Genomic DNA, 12856 nt, shown 5'->3' on the forward strand with positions numbered 1-12856 from the left:
AATACAGCCACACAAAATATTGAGTGAGCTTCACAGTGGAGGTGGTTTAGGAAAGGTAAAATCTACTTCCATTTGTATAGAAGAAAAGTATTTAACCTTCCTCTCAATTTTTTTGTTTCTCCTTAATATGTACAGAATTTAGTAGTGCAGAGAATATTTATTAAAAATTTCTCATATAATGCCTTCTCCAAAGACTCTAGGCAGTGGACAATAACAAGAAGGAATAGTTATAGAAGCATCACTCTTATTTTGATACATAGTCACTTCCTGTCCCTGGATTCTGTTTATAATATTTAAAAATAATTCTGTTTTTCATGTAGTTTTTCTAGTGCAATGGATACATAGTGTATTAAATCTGACATCAAGGTTTGCTGATTCTGCCACCAAGCAATATCATGTTTTGAGAGAAGCTATTTTGATACAGGCTGAGTATCCTTTATCTGAACTGCTTGGGACCAGAAGTGTTCCAGATTTCGGACTTTTCCGGATTTTGGAATATTTGCATATTTGTAATGAGATATCTTGAGCATATCTGTACGCTGTATTTTTTTTATTTTTTAGGTTTTATTTAAAGTATAAAAACAAGTAAGCATTAAATTTACGATAACTACAGGTAGCTGTAAATTTAATTAAAACTAAGCTGCAATGAGTCGGTCTGCGGACGCACACCTTGGTGATTTCTGGATTTTGGAGCTTTCCGGTATTTGGATGTCTGGATTATTATTATTATTACATTTATATCCTGCTTTTCCTCCAAGGAGCCCAGAGCGGTGTACTACATACTTGAGTTTCTCTTTCACAACAACCCTGTGAAGTAGGTTAGGCTGAGAGAGAAGTGACTGGCTCAGAGTCACCCAGCTAGTATTATGGCTGAATGGGGATTTGAACTCGGATCTCCCCTGTCCTAGTCAGCACTCTAACCACTACACCACACTGGCTCCACGCTGATTAGGGATACTCAACCTGTAAAAGCAAATATAAGGAATGTATATTTGGTTAGCTGTGGAGCAACTTGTTACAATGATACTACAATTTTGAGAATAAAGATATTGGCGGCAGTGGGGGTGGGGACTAAAAAGCTACCATGTTTCACAGTTTGCACTATGGGCATTTTTTTAAAAATTGGAAATTAGTTGTGAAAAGGAAAGCGTAAAAATTAACAGATGGCTATTTTTGCTTGCTTTATTTCCTTACAGTTTCAGTTTATTGTGCAGAGGTAGTGTTGCTGTATGCTTGACTGGAATATTCAGTATACAAGGCTTATAGGTGATTGGTTGTTTATCTTCAATTTGCATTTTAATATCTTTTTAATTTTTTTATTTACATATTTATTTACATTTTTTTCATACCGCCCAAAACTTGTGTTTCTGGGAGGTTTGCAAGAGATTAAAAAAAACATTAAAACATTAGTTAAAAACAAAACAAGAAATTTAAAACACAACAATTTAAATTTTTTTAAAAACAATGCTCTAAAACAACATTAAAAACAATCAAAACAGTATCAGTTAAAAGCCTGGGTGAACAGATGTGTCTTTAAAGACTTTTTAAAAGCTGTCAGAGATGGAGAGGCTCTTATTTCACTAGGGAGCGCATTCCAAAGCCTTGGGGCAGCAACGGAGAAGGCCCGTCCCTGAGTAGCCACCAGACAAGCTGGTGGCAAATGCAGACGGACCTCTCCTGATGATCTCTATGGGCAGTGGCGTTCATAACGAAGAAGACATTCTCTTAAATACCCAGGGCCCAAGCTGTTTAGGGCTTTATAGGTTATAACTAACACCTTGTATTTTGCCCGGAAACATATCGGCAGCCAGTGTAGCTCCTCCAATACGGGAGTGATATGGTCTCTCCTAGATGACCCAGAGACCAGCCTGGCTGCCGCATTCTGGACCAGCTGTAGTTTCCAGACTACAAACAAGGGCAGCCCCACATAGAGCGCATTACAGTAATCCAGTTCCTTCTGGGGAAGTGCGACCCTATCCAGAACAGGCAGATCAAAATCATCTCCAGAGTTTCGACCCCACACAATGAGTACCTCCGTCTTATCTGGATTCAGTCTCAGTTTGTTATCCCTCGTCTAGCCCATTACCGACTCAAGGCAGGCATTTAAGGAGGTTGTGCCATCTCCTGATGATGCTGACATGGAGAAATAGATTTGGCTGTCATCAGCATCCTGATGACACCCTGCACCAAATCTCCTGATGACACCCTGCACCAAATCTCCTGATGATCTCTCCCAGCGGTTTCATGTAGATGTTAAACAACATCGGAGACAATACGGAGCCCTGAGGGACACCATACAAACGTTGAGATTTTGAAGAACAACAGTCTCCAAGGGACACCATCTGAAACATGCCCGAGAGGTAGGAGCGGAACCACTGCAGAGCAATACCTCTCACCCCCAACCCCCTCAGACGCTCCAGAAGGATACTATGGTTGATAGTATCGAAAGCCGCCGAGAGGTCCAAAAGGACCAACAGAGTCGCACTTCCTCTGTCCATTCCCTGTTGGAGATCATCCATCAGGCCGACCAAGGCAGTCTCCACCCCATAGCCAGCCCGGAAGCCAGTTTGAAATGGGTCTCGATAATCCTCTTCCTCCAAGACTGTCTGGAGCTGGGAGGCCACCACCCTCTCAGTTACCTTGCCCAGCCACGGAAGGTTGGAGACAGGCCTGTAGTTACTCAGCTCTGAGGGATTCAAGGTAGGCTTCTTTAGAATCAGTCTAATAATTGCCTCCTTAAGACTAGGAGGCATCCTACCTTCCCTCAGAGACGCATTTATAATCTCTACCAGGACTTCTACAACAACTCCCCTTCCAGATAGTATAAGCCATGTTGGGCAAGGGTCAAGAGGACAGGTGGTGGGCTGCACCATTCCAATCAGCTTGTCCACATCCACATCCTTTTTGCAGTGTGCTGCATATAAAATATCACTGCTTTTGAGTCCTTTTTGAATTGTAAAATTCCAGGTATACTACTAGTGTGACAATTTTAATGCTACTTGCAGGAGTGTAGCTATAATTAAGCGAAAGGGTTCAAAGAACCTGGGCCCCCAGCTCCTAAGGGCTTATCTCCCTCACTCTGAGGGGCCCAGGTTCTTGAGAGAAAGGGGTGAACACAGGCCCCCTCTTCCCTAGCTACGCCCCTGGCTACATGTATTTACTGGTTTTCCAGAGATGATCTGGCAAACTCTGGGAGTCCTTCGAAGCTGACCAGGGCTCTCTCAATGAGATGATCAGTTGCTATAGATAGGTTTTCCTGAAATACATTTGTCTAGCAATATCACTTTCCTTCTACCATATGCAGTCACTGGTGGAATGTTGTGTGTGTTCTAATGTACTCTCAGTTCAACCAGGGCAACAGTACAGGCCAGCAAGCCTGACCAGTACCCAAGATAAACTGAGTGTGCAGCCTAGAACACTCAATTTTTGTAACATATGTGGATTCCTTGATAGGCAAACATATTTCAAAAGGGTTTCCTGAATACAAAAAGCCACAGGCATGTTCTGCCAAAGCTTTAACACCAGCTGTCTGCCATAGAAACAGGCTGGGAACAGCTCTCCTGGGAATATTAGTTAACTGTAGTTTAGTGTAGCTATGAACTATCCAGTCAATTCAGTTACAGACATCTCAGCAGAATTAACAGAGCTGATTTATCTCACATGCTACTTAAAAGATTTTTCTGTGGTAGCTGATCATTAATAAACACAAAATCTTACTACTTCTGCTTGTCTTATAAAGGCGGTTGGTACTCACTGTGGATGTGAGACTTCTGGATGATCCATAGCTCAATAGAAAACTACCTGCTTTGCAGGATGGGAAAATGTCATCCTGAAATTCTAGAGAATTAAATTAAACTAGCTGGCCTAGGTGCAGAGCATCTGCTCCTCTAGTTCTCCCTCGTTCTTGCCTCCCCTCCCTCTTTCTCTCCCATCAGCCTGGCCGCTACTTTCTCTCCCCTTCCTGCTGGCCGGGCGGCCCAGCTGCCACTTTCTCTCCCCCACCCCCTGCCAGTTGGCCGTTGGCCTTATCTTCTCCACTGCCGCTTTCCTCTCCCCCTCCCCTTGCTCACGAACTCTCGCAAGAGCTGCCACACATGGGATTAGTTAGTTAGTCTATCTATCTATCTATCTATCTATCTATCTATCTATCTATCTATCTATCTATCTATCTATCTATCTATCTATCTATATACACGCCAGTCAGTATAGACAGAACTTAGCTTGATGAACCAAGGGTCTGATATAAGGCAGCTTCCTATGTAACTACGCAACCTGCATTTGTAGAGATTTTCTAGTCTATAAAATAGCAATAAGTTACATATGTTTTATTGGATACAAAGTAGACGCTTGGATTGTGGTAGAACACACAAGACATTCCCACGTAACATGCAGGACATTCCCACATGACACAGAACACATAAGATGGGCATGTGTCTTGGCACTAAAACCTGACCTCTGCTATATATGTATGTGCTATATTGAGGAGTGGGGGAAGGGAAGAGAGTGGAGGATGCTGAGGGGGAGAGAGTGAGAGAGAGATCCAAACAATATAGGGTAGAGAGAGACGGGTTGGTGAAAAGATCCAGAGAAAGACAAAGACCTGAATGAGTTTGGGAAGAGAAGGTGGGCTGAGTCCATCCAGAAATCCAGGGAAGAAGTGGAGCAGAGAGATGGGAAACCCTGGACAAGTTTGGGTAAAGCTGCTAGCAAAGTGCGGGGAGAACCAGCTTCGTTCTATGAAGAGAAGGCTAATGCTCAGCTATGGAGTGAACTTCGAGATGGGGCTATGCATATGAAAGGCAACTGCTGCATACTGGGAAGTGTCAGGGGACCACTGACGGGGGACTGGAGGTCCATCCTGGAATGGCAGAAGATGAGGCAACTAAGGGCAAGGAACAGGGGTGATGTGGCGGGAGTCACTGGTAGGAATATGCACGGAACTGGTTCAGAGGCCCTTTGTGGGCCCCTGAACTAGTTTGAACGACCAGCGGTTCCACCAGTCCGAAGGCAGGGGTTGACTTTAAGGGTGCGGGAGGGTGAACTTACTCTTTCCTCCACTTCCCCCCCACTGGCGTTCCATTGTAAACCAGTCTGGTGGGGTGGCAGCATACTTCCTTACCGCCCCATTTGCTCCTCAGAACGGAAGTACCCGGCGCGCATGTGCATATCGGACACATGCTAACAGCCTTCAGAATGGATCCTAAGGAGTGTGCAAAGGGGAGCGGGATAGCCAGGGATTTTAAAGTAGTGCATCTTAATGGGGATGGTCTTCAATGGGAACCAATAGACAATGGGATCAAAGGGGCTAGCCTGGATGATGGATTTATCTGGGAAGCCAAATGTTGAATTTAAACGGGCTTGTTGGCTGTAATGCTTAGGCAGATCTGGAAAGAAGAACTGGCTGGTTTTAACATCTAGATGAAAAAATGAGTATGTGCTATCAAACAAGTGAAGTCATGGGTTTAGGGGGGTCTCAGGAAAGCTTCAGGGGGCCATACAAAAAGTCTCTTTTGGGGTGTTGGGGAGCTCTCTGCAGACTTCTGTAGGGTAGTTATGCTTGCTTCCTTGCTTGACTTCCTTGGCTGCCCTTAGCTTCAGTGTAAGCCACTGTTGCCTTCTAAAATAAAATGCCTTATTTTCAATTGTGCACAGTTATGGGCTGATAAATGCTATATATTCCATATATATTTATGAAGAACTTTAAAATCCCTTGATATAGATATGGATAACTTTTAATTTCTTAATAATTATATATTAGCATTCACACAGAATAGTGTTCTTTTTTTTACTTTTTATTTTTACTTTTTTTGTTGCAGTGATTGATTTTGATATACTACGAGTTTGACAGATGATCACGTAATACAGTTCTAATTGGCCTGTCAACCTTTGGAAATAAGTTATATAGGAAGGACTTCAGAGGCTAGCTCTCTTTTTGGAAAAGCTATCTATACATCAGGTTTATAACAATCGAATCTTAAAATGAAATGCACCAACCAAGGACAGCATTGGTTGGAGTGCAATGCTCTAGGGGTAGCATAGCATCTCAAACCAAGTCACTGCTAGTTCTTCATGGTTTCTGTGCATCACACATGGGATTTGCGCCTGCGCAGAGCCACCATCTGGAAAACTTCCAAAGCTTTACCTTATTAGGAAAAAAGAGTGGGAAAACCAGCTCCCCCTATTAGTAAATGTACCTCACTCCTTCAGTCTTTCTTCGACCCCCGCAGCTACTGCACCCCCCGGTTGGCTTTTCCAGTTCTGCCTGTGAAATCATATTATAATCATATTATCCTTGTTACGTTCTTATTTGTTTTTGGTTTTCTTCTATCTTACTGTCTCCTTGTTCACTCATCTATTATGTTTTGCATTTAGTTTTATCGGGAACCCCCCCCCCCCGCTTTTGCAGCTGCCTATGACCACAAGGGTTATATTTAAAAATTGTTCTCAGTGTTCCTCCAATATCTCCTCCTCTGATAGCCACTCTTTATGTTTGACTTTGGGAAATAGCTCTGCTATCAAGCTCGTCGGCATCAGGGACTTCAATACTGCCGCTACCTGATTCGCATTCTCTCCCGTGTACGGGAGGCATGCTTGTTGAGCTGACCATGCAGGCTGCTCCCGATGCACCCAGCGGGCCACCATTACTAGCAGCACTGCCTGCCATGGCCTCCACGCCTACCCTTACAATTCCTCTATTACTGGGACCGTCGGCTGCATTGCTCTCTCACCCTGTGCTGTTGGCCCCAGCTGTACCTTCTCTCCCCCCCCCCCGCCCCGCTGTGGTCCTCCCGCTCCCAGGCCCAAGCGGCGCTCAGTTGGCTGCGACTGCAAAGAAAGGTCACAAAGAACAGGAAGGGGTGAAGCTGAAGTCAGGATCAGCTAGAGAGCTGTCAAAGGCAGCTAAGAAGGCTGCACTGCTTGCTAAGGCTGTCTCTTTGCAGCCTCCTGGTCCGGTACTGACAGAGACCACGTCGGTACCGAAGAAAAGTAAAAGAAGGCACCCTTACCGTTGCCTACCTCAGCGACTGTGTCAGCTCCTTCACTACCTCCAGAAGGTGGGGAGCAACGAAGGAGCAAAAAAGAGAGAGAGAGAAAGTCCAAGCACTTAACACCATTGCAGCCTCTGAATTCTGCCCCCTTGGGATGTGAGCGGCTAGACCTGGACTCTGAGCCATCTAAGGCAGACCCGCTCAGTGATGATTCTAGCATCTCCTCTAAGAGATCACATTGCAGAAGGGATAGAAGCCACTCCAGAGACAGGTTTAAGAGCCACTCATCTTATTCTCCACTTGGAGGTCGTCCTGCAAAAAAGCACAAGTAGTCTTTCTCCCTTGATTTTTTCTCTCATGGGGAAGGAGACCTGGACTACAATGACAATTTGTTGGCCACCAGCGAGGTCCGCATAGGCGCTATGTGGCTTATCACGATTACTACACGCCTGAATTCTGCCCACACCCACACTATATGTATATAGATAATGCGTGCTATGATGATCGCTACTGCTACTGTATAGGACATCATAAGCCATATAGAGGGCGCTGCCGGTCATGATCCCGCTCACCCTTGGGCCTTCCACCTCGCCCGAGATCATGTTCAAGGTCTCCATACATACCTCTGGAACCAATGCCACTGCCTATCCCACAACCGTCTGCCCCGCAGGTGCCAGCTACAGAGTAACCTCTGATTCCAGCATGTCTTGTGCCAGCATGTCCTCCACCACAGGTTCCTCCACCACTGGATTCTACACCTCAGGTTCCTGCTCCAGAGGACCCTGAGGGTTCATCAGAATCTAGTGCAGACCCATCTGATTCTGAGGACTCCAAGGATGGAGCCCTATACCAATTCCTGAGGAAGCTGCAAAGGAGTTGGGAGATAGCATCTCACCAGAGAAATCTAAACATTTTGGTGAACATTTAATCCACATGGCAACCTCACTAGGTCTGGAAATTCAACAACAGGCCACCCAATTAGAGACCCTATTTTTCAACTCATTCAGGCAGACTCTAACGTTCCTGTTGCTCTACCGCTGGTCGCTGCTCTGGTCCAAGTTGTCAAGGCATCTTGGGAGAAACCTGCTTCGTTCTCTGCAACTTCAAAAAGACTGGAAAATATGTATAGGGTTCAACCAAGAGATATGACATTCTTGACCAATTACCCAGTACTAAATTCGGTTGTAGTGGAGTCTGCCCTGTCACGCAATAGGCATTGTGTGCTACATACCCCAGTGGATAGAGAGGGAAGGAAACTAGACTCTTGGTGGGGGGGAGTGTATTCCATGTCAAGCCTCCTCATGCTGGGCAAGATACCAACATTTTCTCCTGGAAAAGTTGACACCCTTCCTCCATCACCTACAGCAGGACCAAAGGGATGCTGTATTGGTCTTTCTCAATGAAGGCCTCTGTGTAGCAAAGCAGCAGCTCCATTCCTCTAGGCACTGTGCCAACTGTGGTTCCTGCTGTATGGTGTCTGTGGTTGCCCTAAGGAGGCATGCCTGGCTGAGGTCATCCTCGTCGTCTCAAGAGGCCAGGGGGTGCATTGAAGACTTACAGTTTGATGGTGAGGCCATGTTTGGCAATACAACTGAGGATACTCTTGAAAGAGTTCAAAGGTTGCACACCACAGCTCGGTCTATGGGTTTCTCTCATCCCTCCGTGTCACCCCTAACCTGATGAAACGCAAACAGTGGCCACACTATACTCAATCCAGACAGTCTGCCCACCACCCGGGGATTCCTTTCGTCACCAGCAGAGAAGAGCCCCAACTTTGGGAACTAATGCTAGGCTACAGGCTAATTTCAAGACAAAGAGCCCCTACCATAAGCATCAATGACGCTATGGCACGGCAACCTCTATCCTCCTATTATGGGGCCTATAGGACAATTACTTTGGATGCCTGGGTCCTGGCCATCATAAGGAACAGTTACAGAATAGAATTCAAAACTCTGCCTCCCCTTTTGGGTATTTGCACCACAACTCCACCCTCCCCTCTGCTGACAGAAGTAGACTCCATCCTTCGAAAGGGAGCTATCCAACACATTCAAGGAAACAAAAGCAGGGGTTTCTGCTCAAGATGCTTCACTGTTCCCAAACGGGACGAAGGCTTGAGACTGATTCTTGATTTGAGGGGTGTGAATCTCTTTGTAACTTAAAGGAGATTTCATATGGTGACTATCCCAGCCATTCTACGTTTGCTGTTCCGGGGCGCCTTCGCATCTATAGACTTACAAGACACCTACTTTCATATCTCTGCTGTGCTACACCACCGCAAATACCTGAGATTTTGTGTAGGTTCCCAATCATACCAATATACTGTTCTTCCCTTTGGACTGGCCTCCGCCCCACACGTTTTTACAAAATGCATGGTAGTGGTGGCAGCCCACCTACGGTTGCGAGGCATCACTATTTTTCCCTACATAGATGACTGGCTGCTGGTGTCGTCCACAAGAGCCTGCCTCACGAGGGATGTGGAGCTTGCTCAGTGCCTCCTGCAGCGCCTGGGCCTACAAGTACACCAGAAAAAAAATTGAAGTTGATGTCAGTCCAAAACATACAATATCTAGGCCTCATTCTGGATTCAACCTCTTCACTGGTGACTCTGCCTCAAGAGAGAAGTCGGTCGATACATTTCGCCGCTCGTACCTTTTGCAAACATTGAAGGCACAGGGCGAGGTTTGTACAATGTCTATAAGGTCTGATGGTGTCAATCATTGCTGTGTTACCCCAGGCTCGTCTTCATCTACGAAAATTGCAAGCATGGTTCCTATGCATTTTCCGCTCCCAGGTGCACTCCCAACACAGGATCCTCACAGCTCCACACAGAGTGCAAAGGGCAGTATCTTGGTGGACGGTGTGGTCCAACCTCACCCACGGGACTCCCTTTCAAAGACAATTGCCCACCCTCACGATCACCATGGATGCATCAAATACAGGGTGGGCACACATTTCGAAGACCTGATCGTCTCAGGGAATTGGACTTGAAAAGAACATTCATACCACATCAGATGACTCAAGCTACTGGCCATGTTCAGGGCCCTCAAGACTTTTCGGTCATATGTAGCAGAGTCTCTTGTCCTTCTTATGGACAACATGACAGCCAGGTCATATCTCAACAGGCAAGGGGGCACAGCATCACGTTCCCTTCTCAAGCCTGGATTGGGACATTTGGCCAATCACAGTCCACATCCAGGGAAAGGTCAACTCTCTAGCGGACGCTCTCAGCCGCCAAAACACTTTATCTCATGAGTGGTGCCTAAATCATGGCATCCTGCTCAAGGTCTTCTGCCTGTGGGCAACCCCTCTCATGGATGTGTTCGCCTCAGTTCAGAATTCTCAATGTGCAAGATTCTGCAGCAGAGCGGTGGTGGACCTAGAATCAGGAGGAGATGCTTTCTTCCAGCATTGGGGCGGTCAACTCCTATACATGTTTTCCCCATTTCCGCTTATCCTGAGAGTCCTCCAGAAAATTGTCAAGGATAGGGCCAGGTTTATCCTGATAGCTCCGTAGTGGCCCAGGCAGCCCTGGTTCACCACGCTTCTTCGACTGTCAGGAGGAGCTTACCGGCACCTCCCAGCAGTGCCGTATCTGCTGATGGAGGAAGAAGGCCAATGTCTTCACCCGAATGTGGAGTCCCTTCACCTTACAGCTTGGTGGATAAAACTGTGACTCTGTTTAGTGGTCCAATACAAGCAGTGTTGTCAGCGGCAAAGAAACCCTGCACTGTGAAATGTTAATGGCAAAATGGACCCGTTTTTCTGAGTTTGTACAGGGGAAAGGATCGGTGCCATCAGAGGCATCGTTGCAATTGATCTTTGAATATCTCTTGCACTTGAAGGATAGTGGGTTGGCTATTTCTTCTTTAAGGGATCACTTGGCTGCCATTGCAGACAAGCATTCAATGTCTGGCTTGTTCTCTCATAAACTGGTTTAAAAGTTCTTTAAAGGAATCCTCCATTTGTTTCCCCCTGCTCCCAAATGCTCCCCACCTTGGAACTTGCTGTTAATATTGAAACAGTTAATGAAAGCTCCCTTTGAGCCTATGGCAACATGTATCCTTAAATTGTTATCTTCAGAGGTGGTGTTTTTGGTTGCAATCACCTCAGCTCGAAGAGTAAGTGATATGCATTACGCTCTGATGAACCGTATTTAGTCTTTCACAAGGATAGAGTTATGTTGAGGTCAGATTCCTCTTTTCTGCCTAAAATTGTCTCTGGGTTCCACTTCTCACAAGAAATATCTGTACCTACCTTTCCCCCCGCTCCTGTCACTAAGGAAGAGCGTGCTTATCATTCTCTGGATGTAAGAAGGGCCCTCGCCTTCTATGTGGACCGTACTCAGTAGTTTCGTAGGTCCACATCTCTATTTGTGCCATATTCAGAGCTTCTAAAGGTTTGCCTGTGTCATTCCTGTGCATCACCGCATGGGTCAGGGAGTTTATCTCTTTGGCATACCAGCTGGTCTCAGAGCCATCGCCTACTCCAATTAAAGCATATTCCACATGTGCAATGGCTACTTCAGTGGCTTTCCATAAGGGTGTATCTATGACTGAGATCTGTAAAGCCGCAACATGGTCTCAGCCAATGATGTTTGTCAGGCATTATGCCTTGGATGTTCAGTCTCGCACTCGTGTTTTGTTTGGTTCGTCTGTTTTGCATACTGCTGTTCATGAGAAATAAAGTTGCATTGCTGAGAGTTTCCGTATGACTCTATTTATTCTTGGGCTGCACCCACCATCCAATTTTTATAGCCTTCTATTATCCCATGTGTGATGCACAGAGACAACGAAGAATAAAGGCAGGTTACACACCTGTAACTGTAGTTCTTCGAGTGGTCTTCTGTGCATTCACACAACCCACCCTTCCTCCCCGCAGCAGCGTTCGCGTCACTGTGTTTAGGTGTACAGTTGTGGCGGTCTCCAGACTGAAGGAGTGAGGTACATTTGCTGATAGGGGGAACTGGTTTTCCCACTCTTTTTTCCTAAGAAGATAAAGCTTTGGAAGTTTTCCAGATAGTGGCTCTGCGCAGGCGCAAATCCCACGTGTGATGCACAGAAGACCACTTGAAGAACTACAGTTACAGGTGAGTAACCTGCCTTTATATCAGTGGTTTCCAGCACTGTAGACAAATATGCCAGCATAAAAACTGAGGTTCTAGTCTAACTATCTGTTCTAACAGATTGGTGTATCCTATTTAAAAGAATGGGAAATAAATGCTTGAATATTTTTCTCTCTTACACCACAGTAGTGGGCTTACTGAAATAATTTTAAACAAAGAAATTGAAGTGAAAGCATATCTGTGGACAGTTGTCATCATAGTCTACCTCCCTTTTTAAAAAATGTTTTAAAGATTACTTTCTGAAATTAAAATCTTCTGCTTAATGCCTTGAATATTGTCTGATTTTTCTTCCCTGCTCAGGCAATCCACTCTGTAGCTTGGCATCATGAAGGGAAACAGTTTATTTGTAGCCATTCAGATGGTACGTTGACTATATGGAATGTAAAGAATCCTACCAAGCCATTGCAGACAATCACTCCACATGGTAAGTTCAAAATGGACAAGTGCTTGTGTTGAATAAACTGAGCTTTAGAATGGTTTGCAAGCCGGGACACCTAATGTGCTTACTTAGTAATAGTTACTTACTGTATATTGGTAGTTGCTTCTCACCTAATTGTTGAGGTATGTGGACCAGAAGGTGTAAAAGCCTATCATATCCTTGCAACACTGCTGCTTCTTATCATCTGCCTTGTCTCGTGTAATTAAGGACTTTGGCATTCTGTTAGGGGTCTGCACAAAACCAGAAAATTCGGTTTGAGTAGAATAAGACTAGAACCCAACTGGCTCTGGTCCAGTTCAGTGCACA

General features: G+C 45.4%; 1 protein-coding gene across 15 annotated transcripts in view; it reads left to right on the plus strand.

Moving 5' to 3' along the window:
• STXBP5 (syntaxin binding protein 5) overlaps positions 1-12856 on the plus strand; it is a 235009-nt gene that overhangs the window by 102857 nt on the left and 119296 nt on the right. For all 15 annotated transcript variants that reach the window (XM_053291487.1, XM_053291414.1, XM_053291434.1 and 12 more), the window contains one exon: positions 12412-12535. In XM_053291487.1, the coding sequence (XP_053147462.1) occupies positions 12412-12535 (124 nt within the window). The remainder of the gene's footprint in view (positions 1-12411; positions 12536-12856) is intronic.

This window comes from Hemicordylus capensis, chromosome 1, assembly GCF_027244095.1.
Source record: "Hemicordylus capensis ecotype Gifberg chromosome 1, rHemCap1.1.pri, whole genome shotgun sequence".
In the NCBI taxonomy this organism is placed as follows: Eukaryota; Metazoa; Chordata; class Lepidosauria; order Squamata; family Cordylidae; genus Hemicordylus; species Hemicordylus capensis.